Source organism: Martes martes (genome assembly GCF_963455335.1).
Source record: "Martes martes genome assembly, chromosome: 6".
NCBI classification, from domain to species: Eukaryota; Metazoa; Chordata; class Mammalia; order Carnivora; family Mustelidae; genus Martes; species Martes martes.
Genome location: NC_137893.1, coordinates 77,565,543 through 77,585,133, shown reverse-complemented (window position 1 = coordinate 77,585,133; position 19,591 = coordinate 77,565,543). Strand labels below are relative to the sequence as shown.

The 19,591-nt window shown below is 38.0% G+C and overlaps 1 protein-coding gene across 2 annotated transcripts in view; it reads right to left on the bottom strand.

The window, feature by feature from the left end:
* The window catches only part of SERINC1 (serine incorporator 1), a 38,226-nt gene extending 19,643 nt beyond the window's left edge, over positions 1-18,583 (bottom strand). For both annotated transcript variants that reach the window (XM_080807256.1, XM_080807255.1), the window contains exon 1: positions 18,451-18,583. In XM_080807256.1, coding sequence (XP_080663382.1) covers positions 18,451-18,489 — 39 coding nt within the window. In that variant the 5' untranslated portion in view covers positions 18,490-18,583. The remainder of the gene's footprint in view (positions 1-18,450) is intronic.
* Positions 18,584-19,591: the final 1,008 nt, after the last annotated feature.

The following is a 19,591-nucleotide window of genomic DNA, read 5'->3' as shown; positions in this document are numbered from 1 at the left end:
AACAAAATGTATTCGGTTCACATGTAATTATCCACAAACTTTCTGTGTGCTTTCTGTGTAAAGATGGACCAAAGTTAAAAATTAAAGTGTTTAACCTCTAAGTCAATTAAAATGAATCAAATCAGCTATAACAACGAAGGAAAAAAAAAAAAAACCCAACAGCAGCAAAGAGTTCAGCAAAAACAAACAAAAAATCCTGGGATAATAACAAGCCCATCTCTGGCTCCTGTCCTCTAGTCCCCAGGTATCATACTGGCGAATTCACAAAATTCTGAGAATTCTCAAATACCCCGGAAGAGAAAAAAAAGGGAACTGGTATCCTTATCTTTTCCTCTTCTGAGATGGTAGTAGTGAAAACTCAGGCTAGCTAACTTTCTCCCCTGGAACTCCACAGTAAACTACTAGAATATACCAGGGAAACCAGGTAATTACCTCACCAGGAGAGATGAACACTGATTAGTGAATCTGCCAATATTTCAGAAAGGTTAAGTGTTAAGTGTTCTCTCAAGGACTCACCATAACCCTGGCTGAGCTCCCCATACTGTCAGACTTCAGAAAGTTGGACAGAGTAGGATATTCCAACCTTAGAGCTGCAGCTCTGGGGGAAAAGTCTCAGAAACCAAGGGAAGGGAGTATGGCAGCAGTCATACACACTATAGCAACCAATATAATGCAGAGACAAAGCTGTTTATAGTAAGCGTAAGTAAGAAAGAAATAAAACTCATGGCAACTATGCACACATACTCTAGCAAAAGAAATAAATAAATAAGCACAACCCCCGGGGAAGTGGAAAAAAAGGGTGAGGGAGAGACATTTGAAGAATCCTGCCTGAAACAAAATAAAACTTAGTAAAAGGAAATTCTGTACAAGCGTTTCACCTGAACTACAGAAAAATAACAAAAACCAAATGTAAAAGAGTTCAAAAATGAAATGGGAAAAGAATAAAATAAGATAATGAAAAGAGAAAGTCAAACTTAAAGAACACTATCAAGGAACACAACAGACACGGCTGAAAATAAAATTACAAACAGAAAAAAGCTTGAGATAATTACTACAAACTTAGGTCAAGATGGAGTTAATAGTGACCAGACATACCCTACTGCCTTAATCAATGGAAAAAATTAAACAAAAAAATGTTTTTTTCAGACAATTAACAATAGGAAATGCACAACAGTAATTTCTGAGAGAGGAAACAATGTGAGCTCCATGACTGAACTGATCCATCTTTCTGCTTGGGGAAAGCTTCCAGAACAGGGAGGAGAATCTAAGCAGAAGCCAGCAGTCCACCTCAATTAAGGAGACAATTGGGAGCTGGAACAGAGTTGGTCATTGAGAAAAGTAAAGGCAGCTAGAGTTTACAGGGCAGAATCCTGGAGAAAAGAAAGCTACAAAGTGAGCTCTGGAAATCTGCAGAGGCTTCAACTTGAATCTTCAGCAAAGCACTGATCACTGCAACCATCTGAATAAAATACCCAAGGAGGGGAAGAGATGGTATTCCCACCAGCCACAGTGGAAAAACCTTGTAATCCAGGAGACAATGAGTTACAGACTATTACTCAGAATAAAAGTAAGGCATAAGATTAAAGGCTACTCCAGTCTTACTTAACAAAGCATAAAGGAAACAACAAAAACATCAAATTTTCTTTAAGTAACTCACCTATGCCCAAGAACAAAGTCCCCAATATTTTCTTTTTAAAATACAAGCATCCAACATCCATGAAAGTAAAATTTACAATGTCTGACATCTAATAAAAATTTGACAGTTATGCAAGAAAGTAGGAAAATACAACATTTAATAAGAAAATCAATCAAAATTAATCTGATTAAACACAGATGACTGAATTATAGACAATGGCATAAAAGTACTATTTTAACTGTACTTCATACTCTAAAGGAATATGAAGGAAATTAAAAAAAACCCCATCAATATGTTAAGGAGAGCCACGGAAGATAGTATAAAAGATCTATACAGAACCTGTAGAAATGAAAAATAAAATAACTAAACCAAAAAATACTAACATACTGCAAAAAAAGATCAGTGAACCCCAAAACACAGCAAAACAAGTGAGACAAAAATGCTAGGACAAAAATGAAAAGAGCAATGTTGACAACTTCAAGCTGCCTAACGTAAGTGAAACTGGAGTTCTCAAAAGGGGAGATGATCAGAAGAGTGCTACTGAGGAAATAACTGTCAAAATATTCCCCAATTTAATCAAGAGTATAAATTCCCAGATCCAAGCTCAATGAAATTCTAGCAAAATATACATGAGGGAAACCACACCAACTCATATCACAAACAGCTTAAAAACAACCTTAAATAGGGATATATTTAAAAACGAGGCAGAAAAAATTAAGGCTTATTATATATAGAAGAACAAAGAAAAATGTCAATTTTAATTAAAAAATTGCTAGCACATTAAAAAAAACCACAAACAAAATTTTAGGCTCAGGGAAAGTTTTTCAAAAATTAATCTAAAATAAAACCACTTTCAGACAAAGGACAAAAGAATCCAAAACTAGCAGACCTGAACTACCAGAAATGTTGAAGGAAATCCTTCAAGCAGAAGAAAGATTAGACCAGACAGCAGATCTATACAAAAGGAATGAAGAACAATGTAAATGGCAAAATACAAGGAAACCCTTTAAAGGATAATTATCCTTTTTTTATTATGTTCAGTTAGTCACTTACAGTACACATCCTTAGTTTCTGATGTAGTGTTCAATGATTCATTAACTGTGTTTAAAACCCAATGCTCATAATACATGTCCTCCTGATAATTATCCTTTTAAAGCAAAAATATTGTGGGCAGTTATAACAAAGGTGGAAGAAAAATATATGATGACTGCAAATAGCATGCAAGAGGAGACATTCAAGACATTCAACTTTATACAACTCCACGATTCTTAAATTGTAAGTGGCATGATTGGAAATGAAAACAGATTGCAGAAAGTTAAAAATGAGTAACATACACCCTAGAGTGACTTCTGAGAAACTCAAGACAAAGAAGTATGCTAGTAAAGCGATGGAAATAAAACAGAATACTGAAAATGGCTAATTAATGTAGAGTAAGGCAAAAAACCCCAAAAGCCAAAAAACAAAAAAACCTACAGAAAACGAATACACATACAGAAAATAGAAAGATGGCTGATTTAAGCCCAAACATAATCACACTAAATGTAAATGGCATAAAGACTCCCAACAAAAAGGCAGAGAATTATGTTAGATAAAATCTTGAGATCCAATTCTCTCTTCTACAAGAATCTTACTTAAATACAAAAATGCATATAGGTTAAGAGTGAAAGAAAGAGAAAATGAATACCATGCTATAGTAGTACCAGACTAAATTGATTTCAGAGCAAAAAATCCTGCCAAGGTTAAGAAGGGACACTTCATAATGAAAAGGAGACATACATGGGTATATTCATGGAGGAGACCACTAATCCTACATGTTTCTACATTTAATAAGAGAACTTCAAAATACACTAGGGAAAAACAATAAAACTGAATAGAATAACAAATTCGCATTTATAGTCACTCGTTAAGTAGCCAAACAAAAATCAGTGAGGATAAAGAAAATTTGTACATTATCAATTAATTCTGCCTGACATTTAGGGAATACTCAATATAATCAAAGCAGGGCACCAATTGTTTTCCAGAATGCACCAAAACAGACCACATTTTTGGCCATAAAACAAATCTCAAATTTCAATAAATATGCAAAATGTCTCAAATCAAACAACCACCATGTATTCTTGACCAACAATGGAATTAAGTTAGAAATCAGTAATAGAAAAAATAATGGAAACTAAGTAACACGCTTCTACTTTACTCACAGAGAAAAAAAAAAAAATTACAACAAACAAAAATAACACATTACATTTGTGAAACTTACAATACTAAATAACTACATTAGACAAAAACGAAGACCTCAAGGGAACAATCTGAGCTTCTACCTTAAAAAAGAAACAGAGGAGGGAGCAAGATGGAGAAATAAGAGGCAGAAATATCATCAGGTCCAAGGAGTTCAGCTAGTTATCAAACCATTCTGAACACCTACAAGCTCAATAGGAGCTAGAAGAAAACAGCCAATTCTAGGAACAGAAAATCAACCACTTTCTGGAAGGTAGGACTTGTGGAGAAGTGAATCTGAAGTGACAGGAAGATAGAACACAGAGGAAAGGGCCGGCTCCCGGCAAGCAGTGGAGCAGCGGAGCACAAAATCAGAACTTTTAGAAGACTGCTCCACTGAGGGATGTCATCCACAGGCTACCTGGGGCATGGGGTGGGGTGGAACCCTCATGGGGACAGTGCAATCTCAGGAACCATGGGGTCACAGAAAGACCAGGGGTGCCCGAGTGTGGCAGAGCTCCCAGGTATTAGAGCAGGGAAGCTGGCTGCAGAGATGGAGCTAAGAAGGGGGTTCTCAGCTCAGGGTTAATGATCTGAGGCATAGTCGGGCTACTACTCTTTGAGCAGAGACCACACAAGACGCTGATCTGAGGAGACTCTCTCCTTCCTCCTCCGAGAGAAGCAGCGCAGTAGCGCTGCAGGAATCTGCTGGGTTTGGAGACTCCAAATGGGGCTGTGCACCAGAGATAGAAATGCTCGGTCACAGGCCAGGAGCGCACAGAGCACAGCCGGAGACCAGGGAGACAGGAGTGATTGACTGCTTTTCACTGGAGGTGCACTGAAGAGTGGGGCCCCGAGCTCTTGCCTCCTCCAGAACCACAGATTGGAGGTTGCCATTTTCATTCTCCTCCTTCAAAGCTGTACAGAAAGTGTTCAGGGAACAAAAGCTATCAAAAGCTAACCTGAGCACATTACTTAGCTGGTCCCTGGCAAGGGCGGTGCAATTTCGCCTCGGGCAAAGATATTTGAGAATCCCTGCAACAGGCCCTTCCCCCAGAAGATCAGTAAAAACATCCAGCCAAGACCAAGTTCACCGATCAATGAGAACTGCAGAACTCCAGAGCTAGGAAAAGCAACACATAGAGTTCACAGCTTCTTTCCCACGATCCTTTACTCTTTCAAAGTTAAATTTTTAAAAAGTTCTTTTTCGTATTCTATTTTTTAAAAATTTCCTCTTTATGTTTTTAAGGCTTTTTAACTATTTTATCTTACCAATATCTTTTTAAAAATCTTTTTTTACTTTTCTTTGTTATACTCATATTTTATCCCTTCACTGTATTTAACCTTATTTTTTACATACATATAGATTTTTCTTTAAAATTTTGGGATATAATTTCTTCTAATCAAAATATACCCTAAATCTGGTGCATGGCTATGTTCTAATCTCCAGCCTGATCACATTTTTTTCCTTTTTTTTTTCCCCCAACCAACTTCTTATCAATTCCTTGTTTAGAATCTTTTTAAAATGTCATCTTCACAGTCATTCCCATTCCTTCATCTTGTTTACCCTTATTTTTGTATATATGTTTTCTTCCTTTAAAATTTTGGGAGGTAGTCTCTTCTAACAGACCAAAATACACCCAAAATCAAGTGTGTGGCTCTGTTCTCTTCACCAGTCTAATTAATGTATGTATATGTATGTGTGTGTGTATATATATATATATATATATATATATATATATATATATACACACACACACGTGTGTGTGTGTGTGTATGTATATCCCCGTTCTTTTCCCCCCCCCTTTCTTCTCCCCCTGGTTTCAGGTCTCTTCTGATTTGTTAGTGTATATTTTTCTGAGGTTGTTGCTACTCTTTTGGTATTTTGTTCTCATTCATCTATCCTTATCTGGATAAAATGACAAGGCAGAAAAATTCACCACAAAGAAAAGAACAAAAGGCAGTACCGATGGCTAGGGTTCTAATCAATACAGACATTTGTAATATGTCAGAACTAGAGTTCAGAATGACGACTACCAAGGAGCCAGCTGAGCTTGAAAATATGCAGCCATGAATACTATATATAGTTAGGCTGTCATTGAAAATTGGAGATAAAACGCTTCCAGGACAAACAAAAATTAAAAAGAATTTGCAGACACCAAACCAGCCCTACAGGAAATACTGAAAGGAGTCCTCTAAGAGAGAGCCTTAAGAGAGATGAGAAAGGAACAGAGACAATACACAGTAACAGTCACCTTACAAGCAAAAGAATGGCACTCAATTCAGATCTTCATTCTTTCATTTTTCATTCATCTCTTTCAATAATTACCCTAAATGTGAATAGAAAAAATGCCCCCAATCAAGACACAGGGTATAAGAATGGATGAAAAAACAAGACCCATCAATACGCTGTCTATATGAAACTCATTTTAGACCCAAAGACACCTCCAGATTTAAAGTGAGGAGGTGGAAAACAATTTACGATGCTAATGGACATCAAAAGAAAGCTGGGACGACAATCCTTATATCAGATAATTAGATTTTAAGCCAAAGGCTATTAATAAGGGATGAGGAAGGACACTTTATCATACTTAAAGGGTCTGTCCAATAAAAAGAAATAACAATTTTAAATATCTATGCCCCTAACATGGGAGCAGGCAACTACATAAGCCAATTAATAACAAAATCAAAGAAACACACTGACAATAATACAGTAATAGTACGGGACTTTAACATCCCCCCTACTGAAATGGACAGAGCATCTAAGCAAAAGATCAACAAGGAAATAAAGGTTTTAAATGACACACTGGACCAAATGGACTTCACAGATATATTTAGAACATTCCATCCCAAAACAACAGAATATGCACTCTTCTCTAGTGCACATGGAACATTCTCCAGAACAGATCACATCCTGGGTCACAAATCAGGTCTCAGCCGGTACCAAAAGATTGGGATCATCCCTGCATATTTTCAGACCACAATGCTCTAAAGCTAGAACTCAATCAAAAGAGGAAAGTTGGAAAGAACTCAAGTACCTGGAGGCTAAAGAGCATCCTACTAAAGAATGAATGGTGGGGCGCCTGGGTGGCTCAGTGGGTTAAAGCCTCTGCCTTCAGCTCAGGTCATGATCCCAGGGTCCTGGGATCGAGCCCCGAGTCGGGCTCTCTGCTCAGCGGGGAGCCTGCTTCCCCCTCTCTCTCTGCCTGCCTCTCTGCCTACTTGTGATCTCTCTCTCTGTCAGATAAATAAATAGAACCTTAAAAAAAAAAATAAAGAATGAATGGGTTAACCAGGAAATTAAAGAAAAATTTAAAAAGTTCAGGGAAACAAATGAAAATGAAAACATAACTGTTCAGAATCTTTGGGACACAGCAAAGGTGGTCTTAAGAGGAAAGTATACAGAGGCGCCTGGGTGGCTCAGTGGGTTAAGCCTCTGCCTTTGGCTCAGGTCATGGTTCCAAGGTCTTGGGACAGAGCCCCGCATTGGGCTCTCTGCTCAGCAGGAAGCCTGATTCCCTTCCTCTCCCTCTGCCTGCCTCTCTGCCTACTTGTGATCTCTGTCAAATAAATAAGTAAATAAAATCTTTTAAAAAAGGAAAGTATATACCAATACAAGCCTTTCTCAAGAAAGAAGAACAGTCTCAAGTACACTACCTAACCCTACACCTAAAGGAGCTGAAAAGAACAGAAGGGGGAAAAAAAAAAAAGCCTAAACCCAGCAGAAGAGAAATAATAAACAGCAGAAATCAATGAAACAGAAACCAAAAGAACAGTAGAACAAATCAATGAAACTCGGACCTGGCTCCTTGAAAAATTAATAAGACTGATAACCCCCTGGCCAGACTTACCAAAAAGAAAAGAGAAAGGACCCAAATTAATAAAATCATGAATGAGAGAGGAGAGATCACAACCAACACCAAAGAAATACAAACAATTATAAGAACATATTATGAGCAACTCTACGCCAACAAATGTGACAATCTGGAAAAAATGAATGCATTCCTAGAGACAAATAAACTACTAAAACTGAACCAGGAAGAAACAGAAAACCTGAACAGACCCATAACCAGTGAGGAGATTAAAGGTGTCATCAAAAATCTCCCAACAAGAGCCCAGGGCCAGACGGCTTCCCAGGGAAATTCTACCAAACATTTAAAGAATTAATACCTATTCTCTTGAAACTGTTCCAAAAAACAGAAATGGAAGGAAACTTCCAAACTCATTTTGAAGCCAGCATTACCTTGATCCCATAACCAAAGACCCAAATCAAAAGGGAAAATTACAGACCAATATCCTTGAATAACACGGATGCGAAAATTCTCACCAAAATACTAGCCAACAGGCTCCAACAGTACATTGAAAGGTTTATTCACCACAACCAAGTGGGCTTTATTCCTGGGCTGCAAGTCTGGTTCAACATCCATAAATCAATCAATGTGATACAATATATTAATAAAAGAAAGAACAAGAACCATCTGATACTCTCACTAGATGCTGAAAAAGCATGTGACAATATATAGCATCCTTTCTTGATCAAAACTGTTCACAATGTAAGCACAGACGGTACATACCTCAATATTATCAAAGCCATCTCTGAAAAACCCACAGCAAATATTATTATTTATGGGGAAAAACAGCTTTTCCCCTAAGGTCAGGAAGACATCAGGGATGTCCACTATCACCACTGCTATTCAACACAGTACTAGAACTCCTAGCCTCAGCAATCAGACAACAGAAAGAAATTAAAGGCATCCAAATCGGCAAAAAAGGAGTCAAACGCTTACTCTTTGCAGATGATATACTTTATGTGGAAAACCCAAAAGAATCCACTCCAAAACTGCTAGAACTCATCCAAGAATTCAGTAATGTGTCACGATATAAAATCAATGCACAGAAATCAGTTTTATTTCTATACCCCAACAGCAAGACAAAAGAAAGAGAAATTAAGGAGTTGCTCCCATTTACAACTGTACCCAAAACCGTAAGATATCTAGGAATAAACCTACCAAAGAAGCAAAGAATCTGTACTCAGAAAACTATGAAGTACTCGTGAAAGAAATTGAGGAAGACACAAAGAAATGGAAAAATGTTCCACGCTCATGGATCAGAAGAACAAATATTGTGAAAACGTCTATACTACCTAAAGCAATCTACACATTTAATGCAATCCCTATCAAAATACCATCAATTTTTTCAAAGAAATGGAACAAATCAAATAATCCTAAAATATATATGGACCCTAAATAGCCAGAGGAATGTTGAAAAGGAAAGTCAAAGTTGGTGGCATCACAAGTCCAAACTTCAAGCTCTTTTACAAAGTTGTAATCATCAAGACAGTATAGTACTGCACAAAAACAGACACATAGACCAACGGAACAGAATAGAGAGCCCAGAAATAGACCCTCAACTCAATGTTCAACTAATCTTCAACAAAGCAAGAAAGAATGTCCAATGGAAAAAAGACAGTCTCTTCAACAAATGGTATTGGGAAAATTGGACAGCCACATGCAGAAGAATGAAACTACACCATTTCCTTACACCACACACAAAAATAGACTCCAAATAGATGAAAGACCTCAATGTGAGACAGGAATCCATCAAAACCCTTGAGGAGAACACAGGTAGCTACCTCTTCAATCTCAGCCACAGCAACTTCTTCCTAGAAACATCGCTAAAGGCAAGGGAAGCAAGGGCAAAAATGAACTATTGGGACTTCATCAAGATCAAAAGCTTTTCCACAGATATTTGCAAATGACTTACCAGATAAAGGGCTGGTATCCAAAATCTATAAAGAACTAATCAAACTCAACACCCAAAGAACAAATAATCCAATTAAGAAATGGGTAGAGGATATGAACAGACATTTCTGCAAAGACATCCAAATGGCCATCAGACACAGGAAAAACTGCTCAACATCACGTGGCACCAGGGAAATACAAATCAAAACCACAATGAGATACTACCTCACGCCAGTCAGAATGGCTAAAATTAACCAGTCAGGAAACAACAGATGTTGGAGGGGATGCAGAGAAAGGGGAACCCTCCTACACTGTTGGTGGGAATGCAAGCTGGGGCAGCCACTCTGGAAAACAGTATGGAGGTTCCTCAAAAAGTTGAAAATAGAAGTACCCTATGACCCAGCAATCACACTACTGGGTATTTATCCTAAAGATACAAATATAGTGATGGCAAGGAGTATGTGCACCTGAATTTTTACAGCAGCAATGTCCACAACAGCCAAACTATGGAAAGAACCTAGATGTCCATCAACAGATGAATGGATAAAGAAAAAGTGGTGTGTGTGTGGGGGGGGGGGGGTATACAATGGAAGAGTATGCAGCCCATCAAAAAAACCACAAAATCTTGCCATTTGCAATGATGTGGATGGAACTACAGGGTATTAGGCTAAGCGAAATAAGTCAATCAGATAAAAAGAAATGTCATATGATCTCTCTGATATGAGGAATTTTAGAGGCAGGGCAGGGGGTTGCAGGGGAAAGGAGGGAAAAATGAAACAAGATGGGAGTGGGGAGGGAGACAAACCATAAGAGACTCTTAATCTCACAAAACAAACTGAGGACTGCTGGGGTTGGTGGTGGGGGTGCGGGCAGATAGGGTGGCTGGGTTATGGACACTGGAGAGGGTATGTGCTATGGTGAGTGCTATGAATGGTGTAAGACAGATGATTCACAGACCTGTACCCCTAAAACAAATAATACATTATTACATATTAAGAAAAAAAAAAGAAAAAGGGTCATTGGACACCTCACCAAATTATACAGATGGCAAATAAGCATATGAAAGGACATCCCACATATTTCATATGCGTATGGGAAATGCATATTAAAACTCATGTACATACAAAAGCCTGCAAATGGATGTTTATAGTAGCGTTATTCCTAACTGCCCAAACTTGGAAGCAATCAAAATGTCCTTTAGTAGGTGAATGAACAAATAAACTGTGGTATATCTAAAAAATTGTACATTATTCAGTGCTGAAAACAAAGGAGTTCTCAAGCCATGGAAAGACATGAAGAAACCTTAGATGGGTATTACTAACTAAAAGAAGGCAACGTGAAAAGACTACAACTTGTATGACTTCGACTGTATGAAATTCTGGAAAAGGCAAAACTGTGGAGACAGTAAGAACAGGCAAAGCATAGAGGATTTTAAGGGGAGTAAAAATATTCTGTATACTACTATAATGGTGGCTACATGTCATTATACATTTGCCCAAACTCCCAGAGTGTCCAACACCAAGAGGGAACCATACTGTAACTACAGACTTTGGGTGATTATGTGTCACTGTAGGTTCATTAATTTTAATAAATGTATCACTCTGGTGGGGGATGTAGGTTCAGGAGATATACGGGAAATCTTTGTTATCTTTCTCTCAATTATTCTATGAACCTAGACTACTCTAAAGAACCTCCCCCCTTTATTTTAAAGTGAGAAGGACAGCATGAGTGTACAAGGGGGTGGGGGGAGGGATGGGGGAGAGGGAGAGAGAGAATCTTAAGCAGACTCCATGCTCACTGCAGAGACCTACACGGGGTTCAATCTTACGACACTGAGATCATGACCTGAACACGAATTAAGAGTCAGACACAAAACTGAGCCACACAGGTGCCCCTAAGAAAAAGCCTTTAAAAATAAAGGCTATATGGGATGCCTGGATGACTCAGTTGGTTAAGCATCTGCTTCTGGCTCAGGTCATTGTCCTAGGGTCCTGGGGATGGAGCCCCCCCCCGGGGGGGGGTCCTTGCTCAGCAGGGAGCCTGCTTCTCCCTCTGCCTGCAGCTCCCCCTGCTTGTGTGCTTGCTCTCTCTCTCTCTCTCTCTCTGGCAAATAAAATTAAAGAAAGAAAGAAAGAAAGAAAGAAAGAAAGAAAGAAAGAAAGAAAGAAAGAGAAAAATACATTGTAACCAGGTAGGGTTTAGTGAGAAAAATTAAGGCTGACTGAATTTTTGAAAATCAACCAATGCAATTCATCACATTCACATAATAAGGAAAAACCATTTATGGTCATCTCAACTGATGCAGGAAAATCACTTGACAAAATTCAATAGCCACGCATGATAGATCAAACAAAACTTTCTGCAAAGAAAACACCATATCCTCAACTTAATAAAGTGTATTTACAAGAAATCTATAGCTGCCATCATGGTGAAAGTCTATTTCCCCTAAGAGTCAAAACAAGGCAAGGATATCTGCTCTCATCACAGATATTTAACTTCACACTAGAGGTTAGCCCAAAGAATTTTGAAAAACAATACTGGAAGAAACACAATACCTACCTTCCAAGATTAACTTTAAAACCACCACTAATCAAAATAGGGTGGGTTTAGGCAACAGTATAGGCACAAATAAATGGAACAGAATAAAGTTCAGAATAGACTTACATAAATAAGGTAAAAGGATTTTTTATTAAAGTGCCAAAGCAAACCAATATAAGAAGGACAATATCTTTAATAAACAGTAATGAAATAATGGTTTATTTATCTATCTAAAAGAAGAACCATAAGGGTTGCCTAGATGGCTAACTAGGTTAAGCGTCTACCTTTGGCTCAGGTCATGATCCCAGGGTCCTACAATTGAGCCCCATGTCAAGCTCCCTGCTCAGCTTTTCCCTCTGCCACATACTTGCTATCTAATAAAATAAATAAAATCTCAAAAAAATTCTTAAGCCACAATCAAACCATGTATCAAAATTAACTGAAGATTTCTTAGATACAATATGAAAAGCAAGACCCTCAGAAGAAAGAAAATTGATAAACTAGGTTCCATCAAAATTAAGAACTTTTGCAAAGACACCTTGAAGAGAATTAAGACAAGCCATAGACTTGAAAAAAATATATGGGAATCAGGTAGCTGATAAATGATTTGTACTGAGACTACATAAGGAATTTTTAAAACTTAATTAAGTAAACAACCAACCAGAATAAAAACTGGGCAAATTATTTGAACATTTTAAGAAAGAAAATATATGGATGGCAGGTAAGTACATGAAAAAGTGCACAATATCATCAGTTAGTAAGGAAATGCACACTGAAAGCATTAATGAGATACCACCACACACACATTAGAAAGGCTAAACTCAAACTCAGAATACCAAGTACTAACAACTCTCTTTGCTGGGATTAAAAACTGGTACTGCTATCTTGGAAACCAGCTTGGTAGTTTCTTATAAGTCAAATGTATGCTTGTCATATTGCTCAGCAATTCCACTGCTAGATATTTCACCTGAGCAAAAGAGAATTTCCCTTCACCTGATACATGGATAGTAAGTTGTGGTACATCCAAGCAATGGAATACTATACAAAAATAAAAAGGAACAAACCACTACTACACAAAACATGAATAAATCTCAGTGAATTATACTCAGTAAAAAAAGCCCAACTCAAAAGGCCACATCATGTGTATGATCCTATTTATTTGCCTTTCTGGAAAGAACAAACTCTGGAGAGACAAAAAACAGGTGTTGCCAAGAATGGGGATGAGAGAATTTAAGGTGCTAAATTCTTCTGAAGCTAATTTTTCTGAAGCTGTTATGTAACTAAAGGATTTCTCAGGATCACAGACCTGTATATTACAAAGTGTGAATTGCAGGTAAATTCTAACAACTAAAAAAAAAATGACAAAAATACAGAAAAATAGGGGGTGCCTGGGTGGCTCAGTGGGTTAAAGCCTCTGCCTTCGGCTCAGGTCACAATCCCAGCGTCCTGGGATCGAGCCCTGTATCGGGCTCTCTGCTCAGCGGGGAGCCTGCTTCCTCCTCTTTCTCTGCCTATCTCTCTGCCAAGATCTCTGTCTGTCAAATAAATAAATAAAATCTTTAAAAAAAATTACAGAAAAATAATACGGAAGGAAAACAAAGACAATGTAACATGAAGGTAACTGGTGTCCTTAAAATAGAGAATCCTCTAAATAAACAAAAAGGGGGGCGCCTGGGTGGCTCAGTGGGTTAAACCTCTGCCTCCGGTTCAGGTCATGGTCTCAGGGTCCTGGGATGAAGCCCCGCATTGGGCTCTCTGCTCAGCAGGGAGCCCGCTTCACCTCCCCCCCGCCCCCCGCCTGCCTCTCTGCCTACTTGTGCTCTGTCAAATAAATAAATAAAATCTTTAAAATAAATAAACAAACAAACAAAAAGGAGATTCAAAGATAGAATCCAAGAAAAATTTCCTTAGATGAAGAAGTGAACCTGTATTTTCAGAAGAATACTATTTTCTTTTTTGTTTTTTAAAGATTTTATTTATTTGAGAGAGAGTAAGCGAGAGAGAGCACAAGCCAGGGAAAGGCAGAGGGAGAAGCAGACTCCCTGTCAAGCAAGGAGCCCGACACAGGGCCTGATACCCGGACCACCGCCTGAGCCAAAGGCAGACGCCTAACCCAGTTTGTTCCACAGAAAACTATTTTCTAGACAAGAAAAGTGATAAAAGATTTAAAGCCAGACATACTTAGTTAATTTCAAAGAGAAGTAAAAACTCTTCAGATATCCAGGCAGAGTAAACAAGTCAACAGAACATGTGAGATGTGTTGGGAGGGAGAGGACATCACAGTGTTGTTAGACAAAACAGGATTCACAGAAAACACTATTAAATTCTGAAGGAAACGGGTATACTATTAATGCCTCTCAGAAATGTAAGAGACTTTTTTATATACAGAAGAATTTAAAGATTTCAGCATCCACAAATTCTTGTATTATAAAATTTAGTCAATTAGGAGAGAACATTAAATTAAAAAACAAAACAAAACTGGGAGAAGCCATGTTTAAAAAGTGCTTTGAGGTTTGACACCACTTATGTGTACAGCAGTAGTTCTCAAAATGTAGCAGGTATCAGAATCCCCTGGAGGGCTTATTAAAACAGAATGCTGGGCCTTAGTGTTTCCAGTAAGTCTCCAGTGTGCTGATGCTACTGGGTCGAGGAAATACTTCAAAAATGACTTGTTTAGTTCTAAAACTAAACAACCAGGATTATTATGGTTATAAAACATAATGGTCACATATAAAAAATAACAAATATACAAAGAGATTCTGGTTAAAGATGGCAGACTAAATATGTGAATTTACCCATGCTCCCAATAAGATAAAAACAAAAACAAAGGGCTTTTTAAAAAGAGGAATAAACTAAAAAGGTCAAAGACTTCTGGTTTTATCCTCCTGTTCTTCTTGACCTTTTAAGGCCTAGGAAGTTGAATTATAAGCCATTGAAGGAATAAGTTAAGCAATAAAATTTGTAGAGAATTCCTAAACAGATCAGGAACTGGTGGCACCAGGTAGCCTCCATAACTGAGGAAAAAGGTAGAGATAAAAATAGGATTCATTAAATGCTTTTTTAAAAGCAGTTAAGACTCAGATTTCATTCCGTTTTTTTGCTCTGGCCAGCTGAAGAGGATAAAGCAGAATTTCTCAAGGCTGGCACTACTGGTATCTTGGGTCAAAAAATTCTCTGCTGCTGGGGAGCCATCCTGTGCAGTGTAAAATGTTTAGCAGTATCTCTGGCCTTAACTTACTAGATGCTATTAGCACCTCTTACCCCAAATTACAGCAAAAGATCCCTGCAGACATTGCCAAATGTCCCTTGGGGGCAAAACTGTGCCCAGTTGAGAACCACTGCTACAGAAGGATGTCCTTAGATGAATCTTTTTAGAAAACTCTCCTCATAAAGAAATGTTTATTTAACGTTCAACAACTCCTTTATTTTTATTTTTTTTCATTAAATTCCAGGAACACTAGATTTAATGCTTTGTTTAAAAATACATGTTTAGAATGCTACGATCCATCCATGTACGTATACACTGAGAGAGAAGGAATATTATTGGTAGTGGCTTTTTTTTTTTGTGACACTTTTTGTACTCTGCTATGCTTGACTGTTCAGTGACTATCAATCATTTCTGCAAATACAAGTCATTGTACAAAAAAAATAAAGATCTAGCAAAAGCTGACACAAAATAGGTAGGCAGTAATCACTAGCTCTTTCTTCCTTTTTTTTTTTTTTTAAAGATTATTTATTTATTTATTTGACAGAGAGATCACAAGTAGGCAGAGAGGCAGGCAGAGAGAGAAGAAGGGAAGCAGGCTCCCTGCCGAGCAGAAAGCCCGATGTAGGTCTTGATCCCAGGACCCTGGGATCATGACCTGAGCTGAAAGTAGAGGCTTTAACCCACTGAGCCACCCAGGCGCCCCACTAGCTCTTTCTTCTTAAGTATACTAAATATCTTGGACAAAAAAATAATAAAGTCCAATCATTCAAAAAATCAATTCTAGTCCTCAGTATCATTGTTGATATTGGGGTGGAGAAAAGCACTGAAGTAGGCATAAATTGCTGGTAATGTAGTTCCAGGATTAGGTGAAAGATCCAGATATTTAAGTGGTTAATGTAATCACTGATCCAAAAGGCAGCCACATGAACCAAGATTTATGATCAATCTAATTCTAGGTCACTTAGCAAAGAAGCTCAAAATAAAAATTAAAGCTCCAATCAATATACAACAGTATTACATGTATTTTTTCTTTTATGTGCTTTTTTCATAGCTCAGAAATTTTCTACAGCTGTTTTATAAATCAGAAAAAAAAAAAAACCTTACAAAAATAGATTAAGCCTCAAAAAAATCTGAGTAAAAAGTAAGCCTTGTTTAGATACAGTTTAACTGTTCTAATTTAATGACTTGAGTACTTTTGAAAATTTGAGTAAGTTTTGGATTTGTCAAAACCTTTAAGTAAATAAGCATATTGACTATTAAGACTGTTGAAAAATCGGACTTAATGCTAACAAACTACACTAAAATTGAACAGTTCATGAATAGAGACAAAAGCACCAAGAATGAAAGGAGGAAATATCACATACTCCAAAGAATTACATACTACAGAGTCAATTCCTAGGCTGGCCACCATACTCTAGCACACTTAAGATCAACCTTGGCCACCCAGCCTACCTGCCAGAGATAGTGACTTATTAACAGTGACTAAAATGCAGTGTCAATTTTATCAGTTTTCTAGTCAATAAAGGTGAAGAACTAGTTGTAAAAACTTTAATAGGAATATAATTTTCCATATTGTTCACTGAAGTGATTTTCTGATTTAAAACACATAAACATAAAAAATATATATATTAAAAAATCCTTTCACCCCTCCCCCCAACCATAATTGTTTTTGAAGGAAAAAAAAGGTGTTCACCATGGTTCTGGAGAGGAGAACAAAACTGGAAACATGAATCCCTCCTTTTAAGTCTTTACTATACGCAAAGAACATGCCTACTTGATAAATGGCCAAAATCTGACTTTACAAATCACACATTCTTCCTACCCCCAAAAAAATAAAAGTAATGTTTTAAAATTTATTATTCTGTAAATCATTTAATACCCTATGCCTCTTTTGTATTAAACAGACTCAAGTAGATATTCCAGTTTATTACTGAGATTAAAAATACCTGGTTTCCATGCCCAACTACAAGAAGAAATATAATCAAGAGAATGATCTCAGTTGAATTAACAACCTCCAGGTATTATTTTATTAAAATTTAACACTTACAGTTCAAGCAATATCAGAATTTTATGAAAAAAAAGTGATTTATGTAAAATAATAAAAATTGAGTCGTGTATATAATGGGAATCATTTGGAAAATCCGACAAGCGATAGAAGTGGAATTTAGAAATCATGGATTAAAGAAGTATGATTTTAACCCAAATACCTCGCCCAAAATTACAAATAACCTTAGTAACTCTAATGTTAATATGTTGTCTGTTGGGGGGGGTGGAATGATTATCTTAAACTGAAGTTTATTTGCACCACCTGAATAAAGAAACTGTACCACTATAATGAAAAATGGTATCACTCTAACGATGCTATCTAATTAAAATGCAACCTACACCGAATTAAACATTTCAGATTACAGAAGTATCCTTTACGTCAAGATACAAGATTTGTAACACCACTGAACTGACCAGCTTTTACAGATACATACATTTATTACTTGAAAAATACAGTAATTTCTTCCTAGCATGAAGGTCGAGGACCCAGCCACAGAGCTACGACTAAACAGTATTAGTAAATATTACCACCAGCCTGTCCCAAATAGCGGACGTTTAACTGCAGAGTCCTCCCGACAGAACAAAGAGGCCGACATGCCTCCAGGGATGACAGTGCTGCAGTCTGAGGTCGCTGGGAACAGGACGAGAAAAGACAGGGTACTCCACGGAATGGGCCTAAAACCTACGTACAGACGGCCTACGCAGACACAGGAAAAAGAGCAACAAAAAGGGACCTGGAAGAATGGGGAGTAGCTTTCATGAAAGCTACTCACGAAAGACAGTTGGGGGTGGGAAACTACAGCTGTCTTGTCTTTGCTTCTCCCATCGGGGTTTAACCTTCCATCTCACTGCTCCTCACGGCCACTGCTGACAGCTCTACGCAATACTCAGGGCCCTAAAGCTGAATTGGCGTGACCACGGGATACAGGGAGAAAATGGGGACGGAAGGCACTCCCTGTTGGGTGGGGTACCACCGTTACCTATGCAACCCATCCAGCCCGGCTCGGGTTCCTGTCGCCTTCGCCTCTTACGCTTAGCACCATGAAGGTCACTAAAAACCTCCTTACCCAGCTCGCCATGGAGCACAGTCCCAAGACGTTCCCCATCTCCGCAATGTCGCAGGAACACCGGCAGGCAACAAGATGGAGACAGTACCTCTCCACCCTTTCGGGCCTTATTTACTATTTGCGAGCCACTTCCGGCGCATAGCTCACCCCGCCCCTCAGCTTTACGTCACTTCCTTTGAGGCCTGAGTTGGGTGGGGTGGAGGAGGGCGTCGTGATGAGATTGCGCGTGCGCATCCTTGGAATTTGGGGCTGCTTTCGGAGCAGAATTCTCTTACCGCGGGCGGAAGTTTTTGGCTAAAGCAGTGATCGTAGTTTGCCACATTAAGGAAACGATGTGAGAAAAACTCACCATTGCTTAATGTTTATTTGACTCCAAATTCAGTAGAGGCTGAGGTGGTGGTTGATGATTTTGTCCTCTAATTGCTTTTGAAGGATTGCCTTCTCGGTGCTCACACGTTCGTCCACTTATTTCTCGTTTTCACACTTTTGCGTCTTTTTGCCCCACTTACATTCTCAGATATTCCTGCAGGCCACTGCCTAGGAAAAGTTCTATTGGGGTATTTCCATTCGTTTGGGTACTAACAGTTCTTTGTATCACTTTTTTTGTTGTTGACCCTCATTTTAATTTCTCGTCCAAGTAAGATGTTACAGGAAGTTTGCCCGTTCAAAAATTTTAATTAGGTGAAAAGACATACTGATTATAAAGACTTAAATATGGCATTGATTTTATTGAACGTCATGAGCTGTTCAGGGGACATTTGGAATCCTTGCAAATTAAGTGGTAATGATCTTCTCCAGTGAATGTACACAAAGTTCTAATTCTTTTTATAGTGATATAAAAAGATATTCTGGGAGAACAGTTTGGTGCACAGAAATAAAATAGAAATAGTGTTTGTCATTAATAATGACAGTTTTATAAAGATTACAAAAATTAGATGGGTGAAGGTGAAGTAACACCGAGGAATCTAGAACTGTGACCATTAAATAAGGAGCAAAAAGGAAGGAATGGAATTCGGTAAAAGACAATGGGTTTAGTTTGGGCATGTCGAACTTGAAGTCGCAGAAATGCTACCCCTCAGCACGTGAAAATGCAAGCTTAAAAACCAAGAATTAATGAGATGCAAAATTTAAAGGAACTTAA